General features: G+C 55.4%; 1 protein-coding gene across 2 annotated transcripts in view; it reads right to left on the bottom strand.

The window, feature by feature from the left end:
• The window catches only part of GRK5 (G protein-coupled receptor kinase 5), a 191109-nt gene that overhangs the window by 39339 nt on the left and 125027 nt on the right, over positions 1-26743 (bottom strand). The window contains exons 3-4 of one of the 2 annotated variants that reach the window (XM_054581596.1): positions 16225-16337; positions 5550-5627 (exon numbers count right to left, since the gene is read on the bottom strand). In XM_054581596.1, coding sequence (XP_054437571.1) covers positions 5550-5627; positions 16225-16337 — 191 coding nt within the window. The remainder of the gene's footprint in view (positions 1-5549; positions 5628-16224; positions 16338-26743) is intronic. The other variant, XM_054581597.1, reaches the window with a different exon arrangement.

Here is a 26743-nt window from a genome sequence, read left to right as displayed (position 1 = left end):
GTGGGCCAGTGGACTGGGAGAGGAAGTGACATGTCACTCCAGGCCGAGGCTCATGTGCCTCTGCCACCCTTCTCTTCCCCTTCGGTGATGCCTGTGCGACAACAGCTTCAAGACGGTGGAGCCATAAAGGCAGCCAGGACGCTGGTGTTCACCCAGGAGAGTTGAAGACCCAATCAGATGGTGCATAAGAAAGAAATCTCTGTCATTGTGTGAAGCCCTTGAGATTTGGGTTTGTTTGTTGTGGCTGCTAGCATTAAACGTCCTGACTAACACATTGCCTTTAATTTTTTTCTTTTTTCCCCTCACTAAAGGACATTTTCCCATTGCTCTTAGAGAGAGAGGAAGGGAAAGAGGGAGACATCGATGTGAGAGAGAAACATTGATTGGCTGTATCCAATACACACCTGGACTGGGAATCGAACTCACAACCTTTTGGTTATGGGACAACGCTCCAACCAACTGAGCCGCACCAGCCTGGGCTGACTAATGCCTTGCCTTTTAAGGAGTCCAGCCTCTCTGGCCAGCCCTCCGTGGCTGGGGGCCCTCCAGACCCCTGCTTGGCCTCTCACAACTCCACAGCGGGCGTTCACGTCTGAATGATTTCCTCATTCAACAGCCTAATTTTGAAAGGGCAGACAAGGGAGGGGACCGTCAGATGACAGCCAATGCTGAGTGAGTGTGTAATATGTACCAGCTCCTGGGCTCTGCTCTTGCTGGTATTTGTGACCCCCATCACTGCCCTGCCCATGCGACAAATGAGTAGCCTGCGGCACAGAGAGGTTAAGTGACTATCCTGAGGCTACACAGCTCAGAGCCAAGTCTGGCTGCCAACCCAGGTCTACCTGGTTCTAAAATGCACCTTCTCGCAGCATTCTGCTGCCTCTGTGTCAGATCGCAACAGCCTTCGGCCCATTCCAAAGCCCACCCCAGACCCCAGAGCAAAGCTGGCCGTGTACGGGCAACTGACGCAGGGCTCCAGGCATCATCCAAGGAGGGGACTTTGTGGGTTTGAAGAGCATCGCCCCACGAGGGCCGAGAATTCAGTGTTGGGCTTACACTAGGACTTTAAGTGGGGACTTTCCAGCCAGACTCCCAGCAAACACCCCAAGTCAGACACTGGGGGACACAAGCCAGCCAAGTGTCAGTTCTCCAGAAAGAGACATGAGGCAGGAGAGGACAGAGCCCACGGTAGAAGCCCCCCAGGGCCCCTCACTGCCTTCATCAAACCACCTGGCCATGAACGAGAGCCTCGCGTCCACACTGTGCTGGGCTGGGGACACCCGGAGGGAGCAGCTGCCATTACCTCCGCCCAACGAGCCAGTGACCCTGCCGCCTATAGCAATGACCCCATCCCGGGTGGCCAGTCCTTCTTGGGCCCGCACCCACTCAGTGACCACCCCCACGCTCAGGTCCCTGGATGGTCTCCTGCCTCCGGCCTCTCCCCGTCTCCTTTCTCCTCCTCCTAAACTGCAAACGGCAAGCAGAGCCCCAGTAGCTCCCACTGCCCTTGGAACGGTGTCAAAGCCCCTGATGTGGTTTTCCAGGCCCTGCTGCCCGGAGGGCCCATCCCTCTACCTTCCTCTCCTACACAGCTGACCACCCTGCACCTTTCCTACCTCTGCACCAGGGTTTCTCAGCCTTAGCACTACGGGCATTTGAGGCCAGCTCATTCTTTGCTGCAGGGCCACCCTGTACACTGCCGGATGTTCAGCAGTACCCCTGGCCCATATCCATTACATGTTAGTAGTACATCCTACCACATGTGTCAATAAAACATATCTCCAGCCCTGGCTGGTGTGGCTCAGGGGATTGAGTGCTGGCTTGCAAACCAAAGGGTCGCTGGATCGATTCCCAGTCAGGGCACATGCCTGGGTTGCAGGCCAGGTCCCCAGTAGAGGGTGTGTGATACGTGACCACACACTGATGTTTGTCTCTCTCCTCCCCCCTTCCCCTCTCCAAAAATAAGTAAATAAAATCTTTAAAAAATATATTTCCAGACACTGCCAAATGGGACATCCCCTGGAGGGGGTGATGTCCCTAGGTGAGAACTCTAACCTTTGCCCATGAAAGGCCCTTCTTTCCTTTCATTGATTCCTCCTCCTCGTCTCTGGTCCAGCCACATCACCTCCCAGAAGCCTCCCCGGCTCGCCCGCCCAGGCTGGTCTGCGACAGAGTCTCCCGAGCCCCACCCCACCTCCCCTGCACAGTTCCACCGCTGCTATGTCACAGTGTGTCTGGCTGATCTGTTGATACGCTGTCACCCCTGCAAGGCGGGCTCCTCAGAACCCGCCGTCAAACCACGCAGGCGCTGGCCATGTGGACGTGAGGACACGCAGCAGAGCCTCACTCGCAGCACGACCCCGGTAGGAGCTGTGCCCGGAGGCGGGGAGGCTGTGCGGCCGGAGGTGCCGGGCTGGGCAGGGACACAGAGGGGAAGACGGTGGGGGCGGCCACACCTGCAGGTGAGGGGCCGTGCAGGGGACAGCCTGGGCAAAGACAGTGAGGTGCAGATGTCCAGATGAGGCTGAGGAAGGGCATGGTGGAGCCAGGGTGGGGCTGCGGCCGGTCCCGGGAGGAAGCATGTGGAGCAGGAGGAGACCCGGTCGGCAGACCCCGGGATGTGTAGCAGGATGTGAAGTTTGAAAAAGGAGAGAAGGTTTTATGGTCGTATGAGTCTGGGAAATATTTTGTTAGCAGTCATACAGGTTTCTTCACTGCAGGACCTCATAGAGCCCCTAACGTGCTCTCAGGTCCCCTGAATCTTCAGGAGGGGAGATGTCGCATGCAGTGTTATGTACACATAATTGACCACACGGGTGTTTTTTTCCCAGAGCCTCTCCAGCGACCAGGTTCCTATGGCCTACCCTCTGGAAAATGGTTCTTGGAGCCGAGACACCTGAGCTGCATCTTGAGAGGGCCCAGGGTAAGGACAATCAGGACTTGGGGACAATGGCTCTGAAGGTTGTCCCAAGGCCTCAGCCAGTGCTGGGGCCTTGGCCACTCTCCCAACCCCTTGCGCCCCAGCACCTGGGGCGTTTGCAGGGCTGAGAAGGAAAGCAGGCTCCTGAGGGAGCGGCCACAGGAAGGGCTGGGAAGGCAGTGCAAAATTTATTGTAGGAAAACAGTTGCCCCATGGGACCCCATCGACCACCACCCCCAGCCCCTGGGCCACAACATATGGTGTGGTTTAAATTTTAAAAACTGAGGAGTATTTGGGAAAAAATGTTGGCAAGCTTGGAGGCACTTGTAAAACCATCTGAGTGGACGGGGAGGCTGGGCCCCTCCCCGCCAGCACTGAGCAGGGCACAGAGGCTGGAGGACCCAGCCTGGGGGTCTGCGAGCAGAGACCTGAGGACGAGGCGGGCCAAGGCCGGGAGCAAGGGAAGCAGCAGCCCTGCGGCAGCCCGTGGGTAGGCAGACAGGCCGGTGAGGCCGGGCAAAGATCCACCTCACCTCACGGAGATGGGCCGGGCCGCAGACCCGCAGCACGGGGGCAGTGAGCAGCGAGGGGGCGGGGGTGGGAGGCAGGGCACCGCAGGGGACACAGGGCTCCTGGTCACCCCTACCTGGGCTCGGTCCCAGGTGTGAGACCTGGGACAGTGACAGTCCCTCCTGGGCCTCCCACGCTCGCCTCTAAGGTGGAGCCAACAGAATCCCGTCACACGGTAACAACGAGGCCTAGGTGAGACGGTGCCAGCACAGAACGGGTCCTGAATTCATGACAGTGGCCATTGTCTGGAGGGGACCCAAGCAGGTGCGCAGCCCCGAAGAGGGGGGTGCAGAGCTGGGCGGGCATCGCTGAGCCGCTGTGGAAACCAGCTTCGCCGGGGGCGGCCGAAGGCCCGCCAGCTGCGCCTGGTGCAGGTCCCCTCCCCTGGGCCGTGCCACCTGTGAGCAGGATTGTCTGTCTGTCGTCTCCCCGACGCGAGGGCCATCACAGGAGCAGCCGGGCCACGGCTAGCTCCTGCAGGCGCTCGGCCAGCGAGCCACCCTTCTTACACCCACCGGGGTGGAGGAGCTGCCGTGGGTCAGCCCCTCGTGTCACCTGGATGCCTTCACCAGGGTGCAGGCTTCCGGCAGCCCGGCTGCGGCGGGAGGGGCTGCTGCCCGTGACCTGGATCCTTCCGACCACAACCCCACCTGCTCCGGGGTGGACGCCCGCCCAGGGAACTGCAGCACTGGCTTCCGTGCCTCCCTCCCCAGTGCAACCACCGGGGGACACAGGCCATAGGGGTTACCGCCCCCGAGGGGCAGGCAGGCAGGCAGGGCCTTTTGAATCGAGCTCAGTAAAAACCGACTCATGCAAACTCTTAGCTGGGTTGGAGTTGCCCTTCCTCAGGGGCTAAGTGTCAGTCACATCCTGGGAGTCTCTATGTCTCACTGCCAACACACATCTCTCCCTGCTGAGAAGCGTCTCCCACCGTGGGCTTCCCATTGTTTGGTTCCTGTTGGGAATCACCCGTCACTCCCTCAGTGTGGCCTCGGCAGAGAGAGAGTCTGTGGTCGTCCAGTTTGCAGGGACCTCCGAGATCATGTGGCCAAGCCTCGCCCCTTTTACAGCAAAGGCCATGGAGGCCCGGGCAGGGGAAGATCAAGGTTTCATGGTAAGTTAGGGGCGGGGCCGTCTCCTGACCTACAGGCCTGGGTGTTGCCACCCCTTCCATGCTGTGTGTGGGTGGACGGACAGCCAGGACCCCATCACACAGGATGTGGGATATGGTGACTTTAATCCACCCGCAGCCTGGGGCAGGAGGAGCACCTTCCTAGAGGGCTGGAGCCCATGGGGTGCAGGTCCTGAGTGAGGAGGGAACCACCGTTGGCCCATAGGGGTGCAGGACACACGCGAAGCTGTTTGCATGCAGGTCTCATCTCAGGCTCTCAGGGCCTCCAGGAAGCGGGTCGGGCTGGGAGGGCCACTTTTAAGAAAGGGAGACTGAGGCCCAGTGAGGGAATATGACTGCGTGGGTAAAAGAGCTGGGATTAGAACCCCTGGCTCCCAGGCCAGGCTCTTTGACATGGATGGAGAACACATTTATCCGTCAAGCTGGGGGTAAGAAGACACAAGTTCCAGGGAAGCAACGCCACCAGGATCCTGGAGGGCAGGGGCAGGCGGGGAGGGTTGGAAGGCGGGCAAGGGGCCGTCCCTCTCTCCCTTCAGCCACGATGGGGTGCTCCCGAGGGGGCGGGACGGCCCTTCACCCTCAGTACACTCCAGAACCAGCTTCAGAACACGGTGCACTGTTCCGTGTTCCACCAACATCACCTCTGCCAACACAGCCTGTGCCACCCCCTGCACCTCCCATCACCCCCGAACGCTTCTGCACCACACCGACCCCTCGTGGTCCCCCTGCTGGCCTGGCCTGGACCGCCTGTCTCGGCCCTGTCCGGCGTGGGCACTCTGGGGAAGGATGGGGATTCTGGCCCTCTGAGACCAATGGCAGCCACCAGTGCAGAGCTTCCCAGCTGCCTGCACAGCCTGGCGCAGACCTGGGAGCCCATATTCCCACATCAGGCCCCCACTCCTGCTGGGGGGCTTGGGTGCCTCTTACCTTTGGGGTGAGGTACTTGGTCATAATTTCCTTCCCTTTTTCTCCCAGTTTTTCATCTGGAGTAACTTCATATTCTGCCTAAAAGAGAAGAAGGAAAAGAATAAAAGATTTGCTTCTGAGCTCCTTATACTTGCAGAACTTTCGAGGTCCCCGGAGAAGACGCCCTGGAGGTAACCTGACTAGTCCCCTCCTCCTACAGGGCAGGGAGTGAGGCCCAGAGAGGGCGGAAGACCAGACATCCCGTCCAGCCTACGCTGCACCTTCGTAGACACGTGCCTAGGACAGTGGCTTTCCTTCCGGCTGCACATCAGGATCCCTGGGGAGCAAACGGCAGTGCTCGGGCCCCACCCCGCCCCACCTCAAGTCAGACCTTCTGGGGACGAGGGCTGGGCATGCAGGCAGCCGGGGTTGAGATGTTGAGGTACCAGGAAGCTGGGGCTGAGAACCACCAGCAAAGATAAGTCAAAGGAAGACACTGGAAAATAACAAGCCGCCAAACTGGAAGGCCCACCCCCAAGAAGCTGCGTTAGGTCAGGCAGGTTACAAGCTGCATGACCTTAGACAATTTCCTTAACCTTTATAAAATGCATGTGGAGAAAGCACTGACTTGTAGGGTGATTGTGCAGCTAGAACTTAGTAAAGCTCTCACTTAGCCCAGAGCTGGGCACGTAATAAATACTCAATTAACAGTTGCTGTACTGGTTACCATTGTTGTTATGACACCTTACAAGAGAAGACAATCATGGGGATGCCTTACTTTTTGCAGATTTTCAGCTCACAAAGTGAACATACAGAGATTTTCAGACGCTCTTACCCGAACCTCAAAAGAGCCCAGGTAGCGACATGGGAGGGCGGTGGGGGCTACCATTACACCCCCTCATCTGTGTGTGAAGGGCAGGGTGGGGGTCCTCAGAGGAGGTGGCAGGGCTGGAACTTGGACCTCCAAGCCCAGAGCTCTTCCTCGACAGCAGCGATGAATTCAGGATTCCAGGTCGGAGACTCAGCCAGCGGGGTCTAGCCCTAAAGGGGCGAGGCCTCAGGAAGGCAGGCTTTTTCATTTCCCTTGACCCAAGACGGGCTCCTTTCCCAACACCTGCCACACTCGCCAAGTGGAGGAAAGATCTGGACTCCACAAGACGCCTGGGTAAGCAAGTGTGCCTTTCTCATTTACACAAGGGAACTTCAACATCTACCATCCAAGGGTTTGCCAGCCTCGGTCCAAAAGTATAGCTATTTCAAAAGAGACAAAGACAGTGACATCGGCACAGACCGATCGACACGCCTTCGCCCTCTGTCTCACTGTGGAAGTAGGTGCCCCACGCCTTCCGCCTGGCTCAAGGCAGCCTCTCAACCCAGTCGAGACAGGCCGTCCTGTAAGACCCTCCTGGAAAAGGGGAAGCGCGGGTGGTGCTTGCAGTGTCCACAGAGGCAGCCAGGCCTGTTTCCATCCAAGGCAAGTGAGCTTCCTTTTATCACCTTTTTCTTCTAGTGGAGAATCAAGACTCCACGGTTTTCTCCAAGGAAGAAACACTGAAGCTATGACCACTTGAATCACAGGACTGCGGGATGGTGGTTCGGGAAGGAACCTAACCACTGACTTTACAGAGCTGGACGCCGGGGCTCACGGAAGCGAAGGACCGGCCTAAGGCCACACCGCTGGTTGAGGCCGAGCCAGCGCAGAAGCGCAGGCCTCCTGACCTTCGCGGGGCCCCCGCCCCCCACCTCCGCACCCCTCCCTCCAAAGGCCCTTGCCTCCCCGCCATTAGGATGGGCCTTATAGGATCGGTCACTTCTTGATTATTTGATTTGTGATGTCTTGAGACCATTTAAGGAGAGAAGGTAGCTCTTTCTTCCTGCTATATTCTCCCTCAATGCTCCCCAACAATCCCCCAAAACTGATACATACACGAGCACACACCTCCACCCAGCATGGGGTAGATTACAGACTCACCCTGCAAGGCAGGTATTATGAGTCCCAATTTACAGACGAAGGAACAGAAACTCTCAGAAACCAAACATGACCAGTTCAAACGCTGCAGAGCCAGCGAGCCACAGGGCTGGGGGCGGAGGCCACAGCACAGCCGACCACCCTCTCCCCTGAGTAAGGAGAGAAGCACCCAGTGTCCGCTGTCCTGACATCCCGCCCCGTGGTCTGGCGCCCTGCGAACGTACCCAGGCTGCTTTGCAAGGCCCAGACCACCTCTTGGGGTAACTCGAGCCCATGCAGAATCCTGGATTTGCACCGTCCCAAAATATATCTGTGAAGGCAGCTCTATTTAACCAAACGGAGGCCTCAGACTCACTAATCAGCCTCAATGACCAGCTGAAAATATTATTGCTCTAGGTATTAAAACTCAGGTTAAAAGAAAATAACATCACTTTCAGGTCAGCTGCCTCCCAGCAGAGGCCTGGCTGGGTGGCTGGGCGCCACAGCTCCACAGGGAGGCAGCCGGGAGCACGCGGGGACAGGCATCCCGGCCGGGGATCAAAAGGCCTTTCTTTGAGAGTCCACATCAGGTCACCACCACTTGAAGAGCATTTGTGTTGGGAGGCAGACAACCAACAGACAGCTTCCAGCCGGGCTTTCTACCCTGATTAAGTCACCTGGAGTGACAGGCCATGTCTCCACAGTGGTCCCCCAAGAGGGGCTCATGGGAGACATGTCCCGAGAGGCCACCTGCAGAGAGGAGGCACGATGGCAGCCCAGCGGGGTGAGCAGAGCTCAGGCTGGTCACACTCCCTGAGGTGGGGACCACCTGGAAACCCACAACTGGGGGACCACACTTACCCAGGTCGTGGGCAAGAGCTGCTGAGATCAGCTTCAACCAGAAAACGTAAGCAGCCAAGAAGAGGCTGGGCCACCAACCCAGGATGTTACAATTAGAGCTGGCTTGGGAAGTGGCAGCTACACAATGGCTTTAATGACAAGAGAGGTAAGCCACATGCAAGGCATGGCCCTGTGACCTCCCTCTGTCAGAGAGCGCCCTCCTAACAGAGAGGGTGGTGGGGTCTGTCCCCACCCTCAACAGAGGGGACACATACTGTCCCCTCTGCTGGAACGCCCATTCAAAACCTTCTGCTGCCCGGAGCTCAACCTGAACAGCCAGAGCAGCAAAGGGCGCCTGTGCCAATCCTCTCGGAGGGGAGTTCTCTGCCCGAGGTGCTCGCCGAGGGAGGCCATCCAATGAGCCTGCGCTTGGCTCGGTGACTCATGCCAAGCACAGGAACAGCCTTGGAGGAGGAGACGCTGCCCTAACACAAAGAGCATAAACTACACTGAGTTTAAGGCAAAAAGAATTATTTATGTACCTGCAGCTGCCAAGGAGCACAAACACCTGTGTACACCCTTGTTTACAATCCTACTATTTCATCCCCTTGGCAGGTTCTAACAGCGCCATCAGCCTCAGGAAATGCTGGTGAAAAGGCGTCTGCTCTCTTAAGACGTATTTCCCTCAGATGATTGTTTAAAACGTAAAAGTTGCAAGCTGGTAAAAAGGGACCTGCCGTGTGTCCAGAGAAACTGGTTCGAAGAGCAGAGAGTCTGGGTCGGATTCCTCTCGGCCTCTGGCTGGCTTCAGATGTCACGTCACCTCCCTCCCCCGGGAGACCCTCTGCTGCCCTGGCAGGAAGATGAAGTCAGAGATGCTCTGAGGTCTCGCCTCCTCCGGCTCCTGTAATTACTGATGTGGTCAGCTTTTCCAGTGTCCTCACAGTGGGGACAAGCGACGTGCCTGGCTGGCAGAGCTGCTTGCCATGGCCCTTTCTGGAGGAAAACCCAACTTGCCCCCACTGGCTTTGCCATCTCGCCTGTGCCGACCATGTGGTCTGGGGGGTGGGGTGTCTCCATGTGCCCCTGCTGCGGGGCCGGCGAGAGGGCAGGTAGTGATCTGCTGGCTCCCTCCCTGGGCACTATGGGTTCCTGCGTCCCCTTTTTGAAGACCCATCTTCTCTGACCTCCAGCTGCCTTCTGAGGAGCCCACTTAGGTCTGATCAGGAAGGGATTCACTGGCCCCCATAGGGAGATGGATGGGACAGGACCACAGAAAGAAGGGAAGGAGGAGCAGACAGCTGGCCACACTGGGGTATAGACTGAATGGTAGGAGTGGCCCCAGGGTGACCCGGGACCTTTACTGACAGGACCACAGCCACTAGCTTGTGAGACACGTCCTGGCTGGGGCAAAAGCTAAAAAGAAGGAGGGAGGGAAAGGGTGTACCCCAGAGGTGATAAATCCACCAGCAGCTGACAGAGGGCCTGTGCTGTCACCTCCCATCTGCCTCATTGTCCCCCTGAGACCCGTGGCCCTGAGGGGCTCTGCCCGTCCGGCCCCTGCCCAGCTGCTTCTCCTCCTCCAGTCCCCCAGCCCCCAGCAGCATTTCTTTGTCAGGCAAAGGTCTTTGACTCTCCCTGTTACTCTTTTTGTTCTAAGAGGAAAGAATCCCAACATAATCCAGTTCAGGCAAAACTGTCATCTCTTGGCTCCTGGAATCCAAGGATGGGTTGATCAACCAAAATGCGGGGAGAACAGAAATGCACCTGGGCTTAGAGCACCAAGAACTGGGGCACGGGCACTTCTGGAACCCACTCTCATCCACACACGTTCACATGTATGCATGCATGTGTTGGCCTCATTCTCTCAGTGCTGACTGAGACGTGTTGCTCCAGTGGCAGAAAACATGGCAGTCGATGGCTCCCAGGTTGTTTTATTTTAAGCCTTCTCTACCATAAGAGGACTTTCCCTCACATCTATAAAACCCAAAGAAAGGTCACAGGCTCCTCCTCGCTCCAATCACCTGGGGTTCAGGGGCGACGTCATTAGGAACACGGCAGCTTCAAGGAGAGCTGTGTTGTCTGGGAGCATGGTGCACACCCAGGAGGACCCATTTTATAAGTGGCACTTTCCCAAGGTCCCCTGCTCCTGGAGTCTGGCTTCACCAACGGTTCGAAGGTCTCTATGTCTGTCTCTAGAGTGACTCCCTCTCTCCGCCCTCCCTCTTTTGGAAGATCACAGCAGGCACAGAAAGACTGGGTATTTGTCTTCTATCACGAATAAAAGAAGCAGAGTACTTAGTTCCCCTGGCGCGGCATACCAGATCATTTCACTGCACAGTTTCCGGATAACCAGGCTTATCTAAAGCCAGACGATAGCTGACTGATCTCAAGCTCTTTTCTGTAGTTCTGGGCCAATGAATGGCCTGGAGTGCCTTTTATCATTTCCTGATATGTGATTTCGCTTGTTGTTACCTCATTTCATTGCCCGTCTCCATTACTAAAAGCGGAGGTCTGACTAAAACCTCGCTCCTGCTGTTCGTGGTCTTGAGAAGCCTCTTCCATACTGAGCAGGGCTGACCTGGCCAACCATGACGACATCAGGGGCGTGGCAGGAAGGAGCTGGACTGTAAAGGACACTGAAGCTTCCACCGTGCTCTCTCGAGTCACTCGCTCTGAGGAACACCAGCCATACTATGAGGACACTCAAGGGGTCCCATTGTCAGGTCCACATGTAAAGGCCTCCTGCCAACAGCCTGACTGGCCTGCCGGCCACGCACATGACCTTGAAGACAGACTGTGCCTCCAGGTGCCCACAGCCCCGGCCAGCCCCGTGGGATCACCTCCTGAGAGACCTGAAGCTGGGAGCACCTCAGTAAACCATTTGCAAATCTTGACCCACAACACTGTGAGATAATAAATGTTTATGGTTGTTTCAAACTGCTACGCTTTGAGGTAAGTTCTTACACAGCAACTAATAACGGATAGTCACAGCTAGTGTGAGTTCATTACTTCATTAAAATTTTTGTTTATGTGTTTTTAATATTTCCTGTAATCAGAAGGCATACTCCGGGAGGGCGGGACTGTGCCTCTCCGGCTCACTGTGCCGTCTCCCACGGCTGGAACACAGCGCGACACACTGAGACGGCCAACAAACATGTGCTGAGCACGTTTGGCTGTGGGTCTGCCAAGCTCCCCAACCCCATAGAGAAGACACCCAAGTGTGGCCACGGGAGGGCTTCAGAGGGGCGGAGAGGCCAGCGAGGTTCCCAGAAAATGGGTTAGAGGAGAAGGACGCCCATCTTTAAGAAGTCCCTGGCAGGACCCCATTGCCTGTGAAGGTCCACATTGACCTGGAACTGCTTCCAACCCTTGACCAGCAGGGCAAGTCTTCTTTGCCCTCCAGAAGCCAAATCTAGTCATCGCCTTAACTTAGGTCAGTGACTCCCCTTCTCGCTGGGAAGGGAAGGGGGAGCCCTTCTCAGGTTCCCAGGTCCCCTGGGCAACCGCGGCCCAGGCTGAATTACCCTGCGGTCCGATGAGCGGTGTCCAGGCAGTTCTGCCGCACCCTCCCCACACCCGCCAATCACCCAGGCCCTGTTTGAAAACAGTCACAGCCTTCTGCTTGACTTGAGAAACTCAGACAGGAGGACTGAGCGGAGGATCAGCCTTTCCTGCGGGCTACGTCAGAGCCCGATGAGGACGGGTTGTTTTTAATAAGCTGCACTTGGCAGAAAGTCAGCCCAGAGGTGGGAACGGTGAGGATGGTGCTGGCTGAGCCAGGAGCACCGGGTGGTAGGCGACACCCAGGACAGCGCCACCTCCTCCCTCCTCAGAATTCCAGGCAGGACGGAAAGAAAAAAACGTATTTCAGACGAGAATCGCGCCAGCTCTGGAAAACTCAATAAAGTCTTCGTGCGTAAAAGAGGTGTTTCCAAAGGCTGGTCATTTGACGTCAAGATGGGCAATGAAAAGGCCCCGCTAATTCCCAGAGATGCAGACAAAACGCGAAGGGACGGGGCCAGCCCCTCGTGAGTGGCAGCTGCGTTAAGGCGTATATGTAAGGAGCATTTGTCATGTCAACGCAGGGAGCCACACTCACATTTCCTTTCCAACACAAAAAACTCCTGGTACAGGTCCAGCAACAGGGAACGTCTGCATGACCGGAATGAAAATGGGCGTCCATTGGGCTTTTTTCTTCTTCCCGAACGGACCGTAAGCATCTAACAAGACACATGGCTGGAAAATTCCACTGGCTTCTGGGACTAGCCTTGCCCTGCTCTGCCTCATCAACTCTAGACAGGTCCCAAAGATGCTGAGGCCTCATCTTTTCTGAATGTGGAGCAGCCTTGGTCCAGGACTCAGTGCTTGGTGTCACCTCTTCTCCATCCACGTACCTCTCCTTAGTGAGCTCCTCCAACCTATGGCTCTAAATACCAGCTCTATGTTGACAACTCCCTGTTTTCTATTTCTGGTCCAGACCTTCCTCACAAAGTTCCGACCTGAACACCCTCCCCCCGCCAAACATCTCCACTTGGACGACTGATGGGCCCCTCCAGCTGAGTGCACCTAAAATTAAGCTCTCCTCCACCCCAAATGAGCCGCCCACAGCTTTCCGCTGACTCCATCCTTCCCATGGCTCTAGCCAACACTTTGGGGTCACCGTAACTCTTCTCTCACGATGGGCCTCCGATCCCACCACCCTCACCATGCCACTGCCTCCACGTGGCCAGGCCACCATCAGCTCTCAGGGGACCTGCTGCAGGGCCCCCCGTCAGAGCTCCCGGCTCCCACCCTTGCCCCCCGTAGTCTGTTCCCAACACAGAGTCAGAGAGCCCTTTAAAGACCTGAGTGAGCCCGTGCCGCTGCTCTGCTCACAGCCCTCCGGGGGCTGCCATTTCACTCCCAGTCCTTTAATGGCACAGGTCTGGTATGATTGACACCTCTCCTAGACCCCTCTGCCCTGCTCCATCCACTCCAGCCACAAGGGACAGGCTTCGACCATCCTGGCAAGCCAGGGCGACCCCAAGCTGGGGGCGGGGCCAGAATGTAGGGCCCGGGAACGACCCAGGGCAGGTCAAGGATGAAAGGGCGGGCAGGGGCCTGTTGGCAGGAGGTCCGGTAAGTCAGCCTCAGAACTTGGCCTCTGTCCTGGATGTCTGTGCTTCCCAACCACGGATACCCAGTACAGGCAGAGAGTTAGAAAAATGCCACTGCCCGCTACAAAGAATGGCCGGTCCAGTGGTCATAAGCACTCTTAGTGCCAAACTGGTCTCCAGGTACCATTTTCCAGTAAGAGGAGCCAGGGCTCCTTGGGGATGACGAACTCCAGGTGCGCCTCGAACAGCCCCTTATCCCAGGTAGGCAGGAGGCTGCCAGGGGTCCCCAGGGTCCTCTCAGGGGCTCGGACGCCCGCCCAAAGGGCTGCCACTGGCCAGGGATGGAACACCATCAAAAATAATGACTACTGTGCATCAAAACGCACCGTGTTTAAATCCACACATTTAAAACTCTAACTGGTTGCTACTAGTGAACCCCTTGATACTCGGAGAACATAAATACAGGGGAAGAATCAAGCATTTCCTGCATGAACTTTTCCACTGGACAACCAAAGAGGAGTAATCAACAGTGTTTCCAAGTTAGCAAATGAAGAAGGAATGACAGCCTTAGAATGTCATCAGATTGCAACCCCTAATTAATCAACAGGTTTTAATATTGAATATCAATGGCTGCTGCCATCTCAAAGAGAAAGACACCCAGATATTATAGGTCCCCTGACAGAAGAACACGAAACCCCTTATGAAGTCAGTCCCCCAACCCTCAAATTGAAATAAGCCTAAGTTTCTGGATTCAATGATGAATTTACAAGAAATACAGAGGAACCTATTAAATGGCACATGGGAATGAGAGCACAAAATTCAGACCGTGGGACACTCTTCTGCATGAGCAAAGGGAGGTGGTTATGAACTGCGAAAACACGCAGTTATAAAAACTATGAGAAAATCAGAAATGAGGACGTTGACTAGTGTTAAGTGATGGGAAAGAATTATATTTTAGCTGTGGTAATGGTTTTGTGGTTATTTTTTTTGTTAAAGAGCCCTTATCATTTGGAGCTACATATGAAATGTTCACAGACAAAATAATAAATGTGAGATCTGCTACAAAATGCTACAGAGGAACGGAGGTGGGTGAAAAAAGACTGGCCTTGAGTTCCTGATGGTTGATGGGGGGTGAAGGATGCGTGGGGTTCATTATACTATTCTGTAGACTTTTACCTTCAATAGTTTGAAATTTTCCATAATATAAAGTTATGAAAACGCTCGGCCCCACTCCCAGAGATAAAAATTAATGGGTCTGGGCTTCAGTTCGAGCCCCGGTATTTTTTCAGGCTCTCCAGGTGATCTCATGCCCAGCCAAGGCTGGGAACGCTGCGATGGCTTCCACAAGCCCTGCAGAGAGCCTGCACGAAGACCGAGCCAAGGGCTGTGGTGTGGACAGAACTGGTCTGGGGCAGATCAAGGAGCTGAGCACATGGTCCTTGATTGCGCGGGGGGAGGAAAGGAGGAAGGAGAGGTCTAGTACAACGCAAAGGATTCTAGCTCAGCTGACTGTGGGGTGCTGGTCACTGGAACAGGAAACATGCCACAACTGGTAGTTTGGGGAGAAGTTCTGAGATTGTTTAGGACATGTTGACTTTGAGGGGCTCCTGGTGACTTCTGGTAGAGACATTCAGTGGACTGTTAGGCTTGTGGGTCTGGAGATCCACATTGAGACCCCGAGGAAGACGCAGAAGCTTAGGCCCCCCAGGGTTATCCCTTAAACCAAGACAGAGGGCTGCAGCCAATGATGCCAAGAGGGCCCAGGGGTGTCCAACCCGTGGCCCACAGGCCACATGTGGCCCAGGATGGTTATTAATGTGGCCCCACACAAAATCATAAATTTACTTAAAACCTTTTTTTGCTCATCAGTTTTCACTAGTGTTTGTGTATTTAATGAGTGGCCCAAGACAACTCTTCTTCTTCCAGTGTGGCCCAGAGACGCCAAAGGTCGCACACCCCTGCCTAGAGGAGACAACAGCCCCTTGGCCCCGCACCCTGGGGATGGGTGTCTGAATGTCCCCGTTTCTCTCTTGACTGGTCTCCACTCTTCGCCTTGGACATAAGCCCGAAGGGCAGTCGGCCAGGCTGAGCAGCCCTGCCTTCCCGAGCAGGTGCTGATGAACTCCTGCATGTTCCTACATCAGTCCTTAGGGCCTACGCAGCTCATCCGCAATTGTTACACAGGTGAGCAACGAGTACACCTGTGGGAAGTTGCCACGGTATGAATCACGGCCACGTGCGCCAGCAGCTGTCAGACCAGCTTGGAACTGTCGGCACACGTACCTCCCACAAGTGTGTACTGAACACTTCCCTGCGCCGGGCACAGTGCGAGGCAGGGGTGCCCCGGAAGCCAGGGGCCGGCCTCAGGGAGCTTGCTTTCAAGCGGGTACATAGACAGGAAACAAGCACACAAACACAAGCTTTGGAATTTTAGAAAATGGATTCTCTGCTGGGGGAAGGGACCATGGAATTCAAGAGCGACCTTGGGATGTTGGAAAAACCATTCCACTTGCCCACGCACAACCCCGCATAACCCAGGCTCCCAGCGTCAGACAGCTGACAGCGCTTCACTTTACGGCATCGAGAACCGAGGCCCTGAGCAGGAGGTGGCCCACCCACGGTCATTCTGCGGGGGCAGCCTGCGGACAAGCCTGCGTTCTCAAAGTCTGCACTGCAAGTTTCTTGGGCAACAATTTCATTCTTCCCACCCTTCTCAGCCACATGGTCTACCTTTTCCTTTGGACAAAAATGATCACTCGTCACAGAGGACCAAAGGCCCTCCCTCCCCCCGCCAGGACCAGGGACTTACCACTGAGTCCAGAAACTGAATGTAACACTCCAGCCCAGGTCTTGTTTCACAGAACTGCCGGAAAAGCAACCTCCCAATTGGCTGCTTGTCACATAAACTGCAGTAATCTCTGTCTGGAGACAAGAAAATAAGAATGCGGTGAGAGCCAGGCGGGGGCCAGGCAGGGCCATCCCACCAACCCTCCCCTGGACGTGAGGCCCCAGCTGGAGGGAGCGGGGTGACTGGCACACCCTCCAGGCTCTGCGGACTCAGAGCCACGGTCAGTGCAGACACGGGGTGTCCAGCCTTCGGGTGTCTCTGGGCCACACTGGAAGAAGAGTTGTCTTGGGCCACACATTCAACACATTGTGACATGTAATCACACAAAAAATTTCATAATGTTTTAAGTAAATTTACGATTTCGTGTTGGGCCATATTCACAGCCATCCCGGGCTGCATGTGGCCCACGGGCCATAGGTTGGACACCCCTGGGAGAAGAAGGTGCCGGTTATGGCCCAGCCTCTACCCCTAGCCCACTCCCTACTCCAATGTTCTCACTTCTATATGGAGATGCTAGCAGTTCTGGGGCCTGCAGCTGTCCCCTGGCTGGCAGACCAGCACGTCACACTCCCTGATTAAAGTGACTGGATGAGGGTGGCAGGCATGTGACTCAAGCCGGGAAAGCCAGGGTGAAGCCCAGGCTCTGCCGGGCCTGTTGAGTGAGGTGCTGGGCGCGTGGCTGCAGCCAGAGGCTGGGTGCTGCCGTGAGGGTGAGGCTGACACACACAGGGAGGGGTCAGAACGGGGAGAATGACAAAAGCAGACCCGGTGCCCTGCGACGTTGTGAATCTCTGGGCCACACCATCCCTGCGGCCCAGCCATATCTGAAAAACTTAGTGATGAGCTTGGCTTTGGGCAGTTTGAAAAAATTTTTTCATTAGTTATAATTCAAAGCACCCGAAAAAATACAGGAAAAAAATTTCATTTTTGCCAACTTGGAGCAAAACCTACTGTTAGGATGCTTCAAATTATGGAAGCCCTGCATTTTCCACCTGAGGCGCCAGGGGCACAGAGACAGAAAGTGACCAGCCCTCAGCCACTCAGTGGCCAAGAGTTCTGACAATGCCTTGCAAGACTCCAAGCCCAGAGGCCTAGCCAATGACATGCTGTGTGACTTCAAGAAACTCGCTTGCCCTTTCTGGGCCTCAGTCTTCCTCTGAAAACAATAAAGGCCCCTTGTTGGAAGTCAGATGGAGGCTGGAGAGAGGGGTGACCCCTCTTGCTCTCCGGGTAATGGCTCTGCAGGAGGCTCTCTCCAGCCAGAAAGATGCTTAGAGGGCTGACTGAGGCACGTAGCCTCGCGCCTGCTCGAGCCCTGCAAATTCGCCCTTTGCTTCTGCAGCTGCACTAGGAACAGTCAGGTGCTTTCATGGGGAGACCAGGAAGCGGGTGAGTTCGACCTGGGTTGGGAGAGCTTCCTGGACGGAAGGATTGACTGTCCTTGCCAAATGCAGAGAAGGGAGCAGGACAATTGGCGTCTCGAGGGCGTTTCTGAGGAAGACAGGGAACACCGCATGGATGGGAACACAGCCATCAGGCCAACTCATTTCCATGCCCAAAGAGCTCAGCCGAGGGGAGGTAAGGCACCTGCAGGGAGGCTGGGGGCTGAGAGCGTGGGTTATGGAGCCAAACCGCAGAGGTTCAAATCCCAGCCTGACCACTTACTGCCTGTGTGACATGAGGCAACAGACTGGACACTTTTATCCCTTTGTCTCCTCATCTGTAAACTGGGAACAATAATCATACCCAGCTCGAAGGACTATGGTGAGGATTAAATAAGACAACGTGTAGAAAGGACTCAGACCAGGACCTGGCACATAGGGAATGCTCAATAAACACCATCTACTATTATCCCAGATGTGGACTTTTTGGTCTGATCCATCTCCCTCTCGGGAGCCTTCTCTCCCTGTCTGCAAACCTCCAGCCTAAGGTTCTAAGGGAGCCAACAGTTCACAAGCCTCAGGGATGAGCATGTGATCCGGCCCTAGCCAATCAGAGCCCTCTTCCCATGGCCCCACCGATAGGTTCATGTGACCTGAGTGGGTCTTGGAGTCCTTCCAAGGCTTTTGCTAGAACTTCCAGGAAAGACACTTGCTTCTCTCTGGGGTGACAAGGCCACAGGGCCGGTTATCCCAGAGCTCCCGCAACCATCTTTCCCACTGGACAGCAAGGGCCCGCGGAGACCGAAGCCAGCACAGGGGAGAGCGAGCTGAGCGAAGAGAGAAACCTGGTGCCACACGACTGTCACGGGCACCCTGAAGCCAGCCCCCCGGGCCAGCCCAGTGCCTGCCCCTGATGCCCCCTGTCAGACTCCCGCCGAGGCCAGTTGGTGTTGGGTTTTTGTCTCTTGTGATTAAAAAAGCGAGTGACTGGGTAGGTCTGCAGGCAGGGCGTTTTGCGGGGCCCTCTTTTTCTGGTAAACCGCTGAGGGCAGGGACAGTTTTTGTAGGAATTCACAGGTTCTAAGTATTCTTTGTGTAAGGAGTCACTCAAAAAATGTCTCATTCTCACAGTGGATACTTTGCTCAATGGCATCCCCTCTTCGGGTGGGCTGGGGGCTGACACCAGCCTGGAACTATCACCTTAGTTCAGACCACCTTTTCGTGTACACAGATGGTTCGCGAACAGCCACTCCAACAAGCATTTAACCCACATCACCGAGTGCCAGGGTCAGCGGGGGTGGGGATGGGATGTGGTCCCCGCCCTCAGGGATCCTGGATTCTGTTAGAAAGGGAGTGTGTGGGGGGCTGAGCAGACAAGATCCCAAGTGACAGTAATAAAATGTCAAGTAAGATGAGTGCTAGCGTCTCGTAGAGTCAGCATAGCAGGGAGTCTGGGAAGGAGGGAGCCCGAGGGCGGCAGGTCTGTGGCCTGCACCTGTTAGCACAGCCCCCTGCCGTCAGCTCGCCTCCCCCACCGCCCGACGCCCACAGGTGAGGAAAACAAACGGCCCTGGCCTTTCCCAATCAGCTGAGCTTCCCCGGCGGGAACACAGAGGGAAAGTAAATTGCCTTATGTCAAACTCCGGTTTTATTCCATTATGGCAGAGAGCACCACACTGCTTATGTGATTTAAGCCCCCCTTTTTTCCAAAAGCAATTATGAGATTTCACATACTGCACTGTGATCGCTTAAGGGTCCATCTGACAGCATGTTTTCTCTCCATATGGCGCTTGCTTGTCAGTATGGAAACAAGGCTGTTATAAACTCCCAGCATAGTAAACACCACGTGATTCCAACGCAAGCTGTCAGCACCTCAGTTCCGTGCCGCTCCCAGCTGTACAGAGGATTCCAGGCAAGAAAGTCGCCCGCTGGAAGCCCGGGAAGAAACAGAAGGATTTGTGATCGGCTACTCAGATCCTTTTCTCAGCCTTATGTGAAGATGAATGAGTCTGTCTTTGAGGAAGCTCCACCGCCGCCGCCACCAAGGACAGAACCGAAGCGCAATGTTTGTGCTTCCTTTAGAAATGGAGAACGAAGCCACACAAGGAAGAAGATGAATTTGGGTCTTGATCAAGGTGACGGGGGAGGCAGAAATCACAGCGTGGTCTGCGGGGGCTGGTGATGAGGAGCGTCCCAGACAGAGGGGCAGAAGCCTTTTCTGCCTGATCACTGTCTCTCAAGCTGGGAAAACCGTGGGACACCGCGCATAGACACACACTCACTGTGCGCCGCCCCCCGCCCCCCCAGCTCTTCCACAACATGAAAATCCTGCTCTGGGCCACGTGCCTCATTGGTCCCTCCCTCCAAACCAGAAAGAGGCTGTTGTTACGTGAGATGTGAGTGAGGGGCATCAGGCCCCCCGGTCCCCAGTGTCCACCAATCACCTAATCATTCTAGCTTTATTCTTTTGGGTCCTTCACTTTTTCAACAAACTCTCTTCCAAGATCTCTTGCTTTTTGATATTAGAAGGTTCCTTCAACTTTAAGAGTCTCTTCTTGAATTCAGTGCCTGGGGGTGTGTGAAGAAATGGGTAGAAAGGGCTACGCCTCACACACACTGGCTGGTTCCCGATCCAGTAACAGGCTTGGAGTCAGCAGCTGGCCGTTGGCTGAGAGCAAGAATAGGGGTGTGGTCTTTGTGATGTGACATCTGGCCTTGGCTGCAGTCAGAGGTCTGGAGGACAGAACAAATGTAAGCACGTCCAAAGGAAGGTGGCTAAAAAGGGGTCCTAAAAAGCCCATTAGGAGCTCCCCAACACTGAGCTGTGCCCTTGGTCGAGGGGCAAAGTGCCAGGGAGGGGCTGGGGCCCATTGTGCACACAGGAGGGTGGAGGGACACCCTGGGATGGCAGGCAAGGCTCCGACAGGTAAGGACTGGCCTCCAAGGGCAAGGACACAGGAGTGGGTTCATTGTCCTACTGGGGTGTCCATGGTTTTAGAGAGCAAATGATTCAGGTAGAGTCCACGGAAAGGTGGGCAAATGGGATGGGGAGCAGGCGGGCTGAGACGTTTTCAGAGAAGGTCACTGCTGTTGGAGCCACGGTCGCCTGAGGTGCAGGCCTGGCCTCTGGGCAGGGAGGGTGCAGGGCCTGGGGTTGGGATCCTGCCTTGGTGAAGAGCTGGACTGAAGAAAACCATGTGTCCTTTGTTTCTCCAAGGGATTGACACCTCTCAAGCATGCCAAGGGCTGGCCCAGGAAGACAGGACGGCCACACCTCCTGCGACAGACACACAGCAGACAGAACTGCTCCTTCCCACAGACGGCCCCTTTAGCGAGTCCACCGGCACTGGCTCAGCCCCTACCGGGCAGTGCACGCCAAGCCCTCGAAGCGGCCATGGCACCGCAGGCCTCGTCTCTGTCCTGAGCGGTAAGCACACCTACTAGCTGGGCAGGGGGGAGGCACGTGCACGGACGGGCTGGGAAGAGCAGCCACGGGACAGAGCTGCATGTAGTGGGCTGCTGGCAAAGTCCGACAAGAGGGCACATACTGTCCTCGTGACCCGGGGTTGGTTTCTGGGGCGGTGCCCGCGGGACAGCACGCTGGAACATGGGGGTGAGTGTGACAGGGTCACCGAAGGCAATGCCGGCAGGGGAGAGGCTGCGTGCTGGGGCAGAAGAAGAAACACATCACAGCCAGAGACATGGGGCCAGGGGTCAGGGTTGGGGGCAAGGGGGAGCCGCAGCGGGGAGGCAAATTCTCATGTCAGGGCAAGAATCCAAGGCTAGGTCTGAGACACTGCAAGGGGCCTTCAGGAGTGGCTGAAAGGGTGTGAAGGATCCACAAAAAAATCAAAGATAAAACTACCATATAATCCAACGAGCCCACTTTTGGGCATTTACCCAAAAGAATTGAAATCAGGATCTCAAAGAGGTGTTTGCTCTCCCATGTTCATTGTGGAACTATTCACAATACGAAGACCTAGAAACAACCCGAATGTCCATCGACCAACGAGTGCACTAAAAGGCGGTACGCACACACAGTGGAGTACTAGTCAGCGTTAAAAAGGAAGGAAATCCTGCCACATGTGACCACATGAATGAGCTTTGAGGACAGTAGGCCAAGAGTCAGAAAAGAAATAAGCCAGTCACAGAGGGGCTAATACTGCACGACTCCGCCTATATGAGGCACCTGCAATCGCCAGGCTCACAGAAACAGTGGTGGCTGCCAGGGCTGAAGGGAGGGGACGAGGGGGTGGCCGTTCCATGGTTACCAAGTTTCGGCTACATGAGAGGGTTCGGCCTTAGAGGTCTGCCGCACAACATTGTGCCTAGAGTTAACAGTAATATACTGTGCACTTAAAATTTTATATGAGGGTAACCTGATATTAAATGTTCTCAGCACAGTAATTTTTTAAAAAGAAAATAGCTCCAAGAAGATGGACACAAGGTGACAGGTTGCTTGGGGATAGGAGGTGAGGCACCACAAAGGATCAGGAATCAGAATGTAATGATCACTGGGTGGGGGCGCAAGTAAATTTACTCGGAAGTGAACGGAACGGTTTGGGAATGCATGAGCAAGTGTGCGTGCGCGTGCATACAAATACACGACACACAGCCAGGTCGCTTCCGGTCTTCCTTACCCCGCTTGGGCATGACATGTACCAAGCTGTCCACCAACAGAAGGCGCAAGAAGGCCAGGGTCCCAGCCGCACCACCACCTGGTGGAGCATGGGCGCTGTGCTGAGAACCTGCCCTTGTCTCTCCGCCTGTGGTCGTTACAGGCCCTGCTGTTGGCACCCCCACCTCAGGCCCATTGTCAAGGACACTTGCTACAGACTGAATGTTTGTGTCCTCCCCCCCCCCACCCGACCCCCACCCCCGGCCCGCCCCAAAATATACATGTAGAAACCTAATCCCCATTGTAGCTAAAGGTGGGGCCTTTGAGAGGTGACGCTGGGGACCTGAGGGTGGAGCCCTCGTGAATGGGCTGAGTGCCCTTCTAACAGATTGCTGAGAGCTCCCTCATCCCTCTGACGTGTGAGAGCGCAGAGAGAATATGGCCATTTCTGAACCACAAAGCACGTTCTCACTGGACACGCAATCTGCCAGCGCCTTGATCTTGGACTTGGCAGCCTCCAGAACTGTGAGAAACGAATGCCTGTTGTTTATAAGCCATCTAGTCTGTGGCACCCTACCACAGCCGCCCAAGTGGGCTGACTTGCTATCTAGTCCTCAGCAAGTCCCTTAATCCTCTCTCCCGTATCACCTGGCAGCCAGTGAGCACTGCTACCGGGAACTGGCCACACATGGGAGCGCCTGGTCTTGACTTAGCGCGTGGCAGGGCCTACATAGACAGCTGCCATCCGAACAGATCCTGTCTCCTCTAGGGGACTTGAGACAGGGAGGCTTTTCCTCCTCTGAAGATGCCGGAAGAAAGGAGGGGGATGTAGTGGGTGAAGGGACCTGATTGCATCAGCACCAAAGAAGGAAAAAGCCGCTCCACCCCTGGCCGAGCGGCCAGAGGACTCCACGCCCCACGAGGGCAGGGGCCGGGCTCTGCAGGCCTTTTGCTCCCTTGCCTTGAGCCTCCCTCTCAGAAAGAAGCCACACGTGTCCTCCCAGCACATGGCTGGGGTTAAAATCTCACAACCCACAGTCAGTTCCTTCAAGACTCATAACCCCCAGTGGGACTTAGAAACAGGAATGATATTGATAGTGAAGATAAATAAATGCTGTCACTGTTTTCATTCCTTTCGAGTGACATGAAATGGGAACATACTTTCTTAATTAGGAGCCTGTGGTATGTGGATGCTTGGAGGGCAACCAGATTTTCCCAACTGAGGGCCAGAACACAGGCTTGGCTCCCCTCAGATGGCCAGGCACCCAAATGAGCGAGGCCGCGCCTTCCCCCTCCCTGGGGGAGAGTTGCCTTTGGTGCCCTGGTGGGTGGGGAGCAAGGAGAAGTCAGGGCTGGGAGGGCGGAGGGGGTGGCCGAGGACTGAAACCTGCTTGGGACTGTTTTCTTTGTTGCCCCAGGCACTCCTTGAACTTGGGCCAATGAAAATGCACGTTCCATTTCAGAAGTAAGAGCAAGAAACACAGCTTCCTGAGGAAATGGAACCGCTAACACCAGAGCCCTTGGAAATGAAACCACATGTTTATTGTACGTGGTGGGGTGTGTGCGCGCAGGGATGGGGGGATTCAAAAGTGACTCCTGAAGCCATCTCTACCTCCTGCGGGGCTCTTCTGCTTTGTTTCCTTTTATTTTATTTAACATTATTTTACCGAAATACCAGGAGTTTGGCGGGGGGCGGTTTCATGGGGGGTGGTTCCTGATAGGTCCAGAGGCAATTTTGGAAAACAGATGTAAGCAGACTGGATCAGACTCGAGCCCCGTGCTTTGCCATACTCCAGGTCTAAAGCAATTAACAGAAAAGTGCTCTGAAAACAGCTTTCTCTTAAAAATTCCTGCCAAAGCTGGAAAAAACAATTGGGCGTTTGCTTGGAGGAAAAAGCTCTCTGACGTTTGAAAGGCAAGATAGCATCACGGATAATGGCAATTCTTCACAGCCCGCCTCTTGGAAGGGGCAAGAGAGGAAAAGGGAAACATTTGGTGTTTGGTTAGCAACAGCTGAGTGGGTTCCGATTACTTCAAGAAAGATGTTTTTATGTGAATAAAAAATGACATATGGCACATTACACAAACACTCCCAAATCATGCCCCATCTTCCGGTGTCTTGTCCCCCCTCAGTCTGGTCTCTAGTCCTACCGAATGCCTTATACTGGTCACATGTCTCTGTAGGACAAAAATTATTAAGGCTGGGTCTTTCAAAGGTCAGTGGCACCTGGACAAGCCACATGTAAAATCCATGCAGTTGCAGGGTGTGTGGGGCTGGGTGGCCAAGTGGGGTCAGGGCGGAGGGAGGACCTTGTCGTGGGGGTCTGTGAAACGAAGGAGAGGTGGGGTGAAGTGTGCTTCTGGGGGCGCAGGGCAGCAGCCCCTACCAGCCTCGCCTCTTTAATGAAGGCCCGGGTCTCCAGCTTGAACGCACTGGGTGTAGTGGAACCCCAGGAGACACCTGGGAGTCTGGGGCAGGCCCGGGGGCTGAGCCAGACAGGACATGCAGTGTATGCCGTCACCTGGGGGCCCTCAGGGCCATAACCAGCCTCCACATTCAGGCAGTGGCTTCTCCCTTATTCCCAAGGCCGAGAAAAGTAGAGAATGTAGATATTCTCTTGTAGTGGGAATGGGACAAAGAACTGAGTGGGTAAATGGCCAGGCGGGGCGGTGCAGGTGAACCCCAGAGTGACTAGGTAGACTGCACAGGTGGTGGCTGGAACAAGCCTGGCATGTTGCAAAGGTTTGGGGACAGAGTCGGGTATCAGGTTCCAGGCCTGGCTCTTTCACCCGCCATCTCTAAAGGCAGGTGCGAACCTCTCAGCTCTGGGCTGTCCCCCATGTGCACTGCTCTGTGACTGTAAGCCTTCTTTCCAGGCTCACACAGGGCTCTGAGCACGACACCCCAGAGGCGATGGTGGCTCTTGAAAATGCCAACAAAAAGGAAACGCTGACGCATGACATGTAGCTGCTTGCTGAGAAGCAAAGGTGCTGGGACTGCCAGGCATGTCCCCTGCCGGGCAGAGCCTGGGTGGCAGGTCGGTGCTCGGAACTCGGTGCTTCGCCCTGCCTGGCCCGCAGCGTAGCCTTCCGGTGAGCCAGGGCCAGGCCTGCTAAGCGCCGGCACCTGGGAGAGCCTCAGTCCGTGGCGATGCTGCCCGTCCCAGTGGCCCAGGCCTCCCCTCACCCTGCTCGCAGCCATCCTGGGGAGCCCATCTTCTTAGAGCCACGTTCTTCCCACAAGCTTTTTGTTCCTTCGGAAGAAATTTCCATGTGGATACAAGTAGCTTTGGTAATGAAAATACCCAGGCCACACCCAGCCAACTGCATCAAACCTCTGAGGGTGAGGTCAGCAATTTTTACAGCTCCCCAGGCGATTCCAACACGCCTGTGAAGTCCAACTCAGCCCTGGCCGGGTGGCTCAGTCCAGTGGAGCGTCATCCTGTACAGCAAAAGGCTGCGGGTTCAGCCTTCGGTGGGGAGGCTTATGAAGGCTGCTGATCTATGTTTCTCTGTCACATCAAAGTAAGTCTCTCTCTCTCTCTCTCTCAAATCAATTAACATATCCTTGGGTGAGAATTAAAAAAAAAGTCCAGGTCAGCTTTTTATCCCCAGTGCCTGGGGTGCCTGGCACCAGAGCAGGAGTGTGTATGTAGAATGAATGATCGAACAAATAAAAGAACAAATCAAGGAGGCATGGAGACAAGCTTCCAGATCGAGGAGCAGAAATCTCAGGCCCACACTTGTTCAACAAGCCCCCCACCCCGTAGTTAATCAGCCAGAAATGAAGGTCCCCCCAAAGTGACTCGATGACAGAGAGTTGCTTCTAGTGGGGCTCCCATCCAAGGGGAGCAGAAGCGCTCTGGGTGTCTGGCTGAGGCGGGGCTGAGACAGGCTAGGTGCTGCACAGGGAGCGGCAGCTGCGGCGACTCAGGGCCCCCAAAGTGAGCTGGGCCTGAGCACAGGGCCCTGCCGGACTGGCCGCTCCCAGAAAGCTCAGCAAGGGGCAGGGGTCTGGACTTTGCCTCCAGCTCCTCCTCTGACCCCTATATGACTCCAGACCCACCATTCTCCTCTCTGACCTTGGTTTCCCCTTTTACAAAATGAGGCTGATGAACAAGGGAAGCTTAAATGCCCTGCCTGCCAATGTGGTGGTTCCCCAGGGAGGGGACTGTAGGGGATGGAGACACCGTGGGCACAGGCCTGCCTCCAGCATCAGGGTCCCTAAGCATACGTAGCTGCCTGCCTTCCCGCACCCACACTGGGCAAGCACCAGCAGAGTGAGTGTGAGCTAACAAACAGGCGGCATTTCTGGAAGGCCTGGGAAGGGGCTGTTCTGGGGGACCGGCCTGCCTGCTGGTTCCCACCAGCTCACTGTGGGGCCCCATTGTTATTCCTCTTCTGTCCTTCTCAAGTGCTTTTCTGATTGACTCTTGGATGACAATGCCTGTGCCCCCCTTGTTGCCAGCTGCCCTGGCCT

The sequence above is a fragment of the Pteronotus mesoamericanus genome, unplaced genomic scaffold (assembly GCF_021234165.1).
Source record: "Pteronotus mesoamericanus isolate MK-2021 breed Mesoamerican mustached bat unplaced genomic scaffold, CSHL_Meso_final contig_657, whole genome shotgun sequence".
Classification (NCBI taxonomy): domain Eukaryota; kingdom Metazoa; phylum Chordata; class Mammalia; order Chiroptera; family Mormoopidae; genus Pteronotus; species Pteronotus mesoamericanus.
This window is presented reverse-complemented; position numbering and strand designations above follow the sequence as displayed.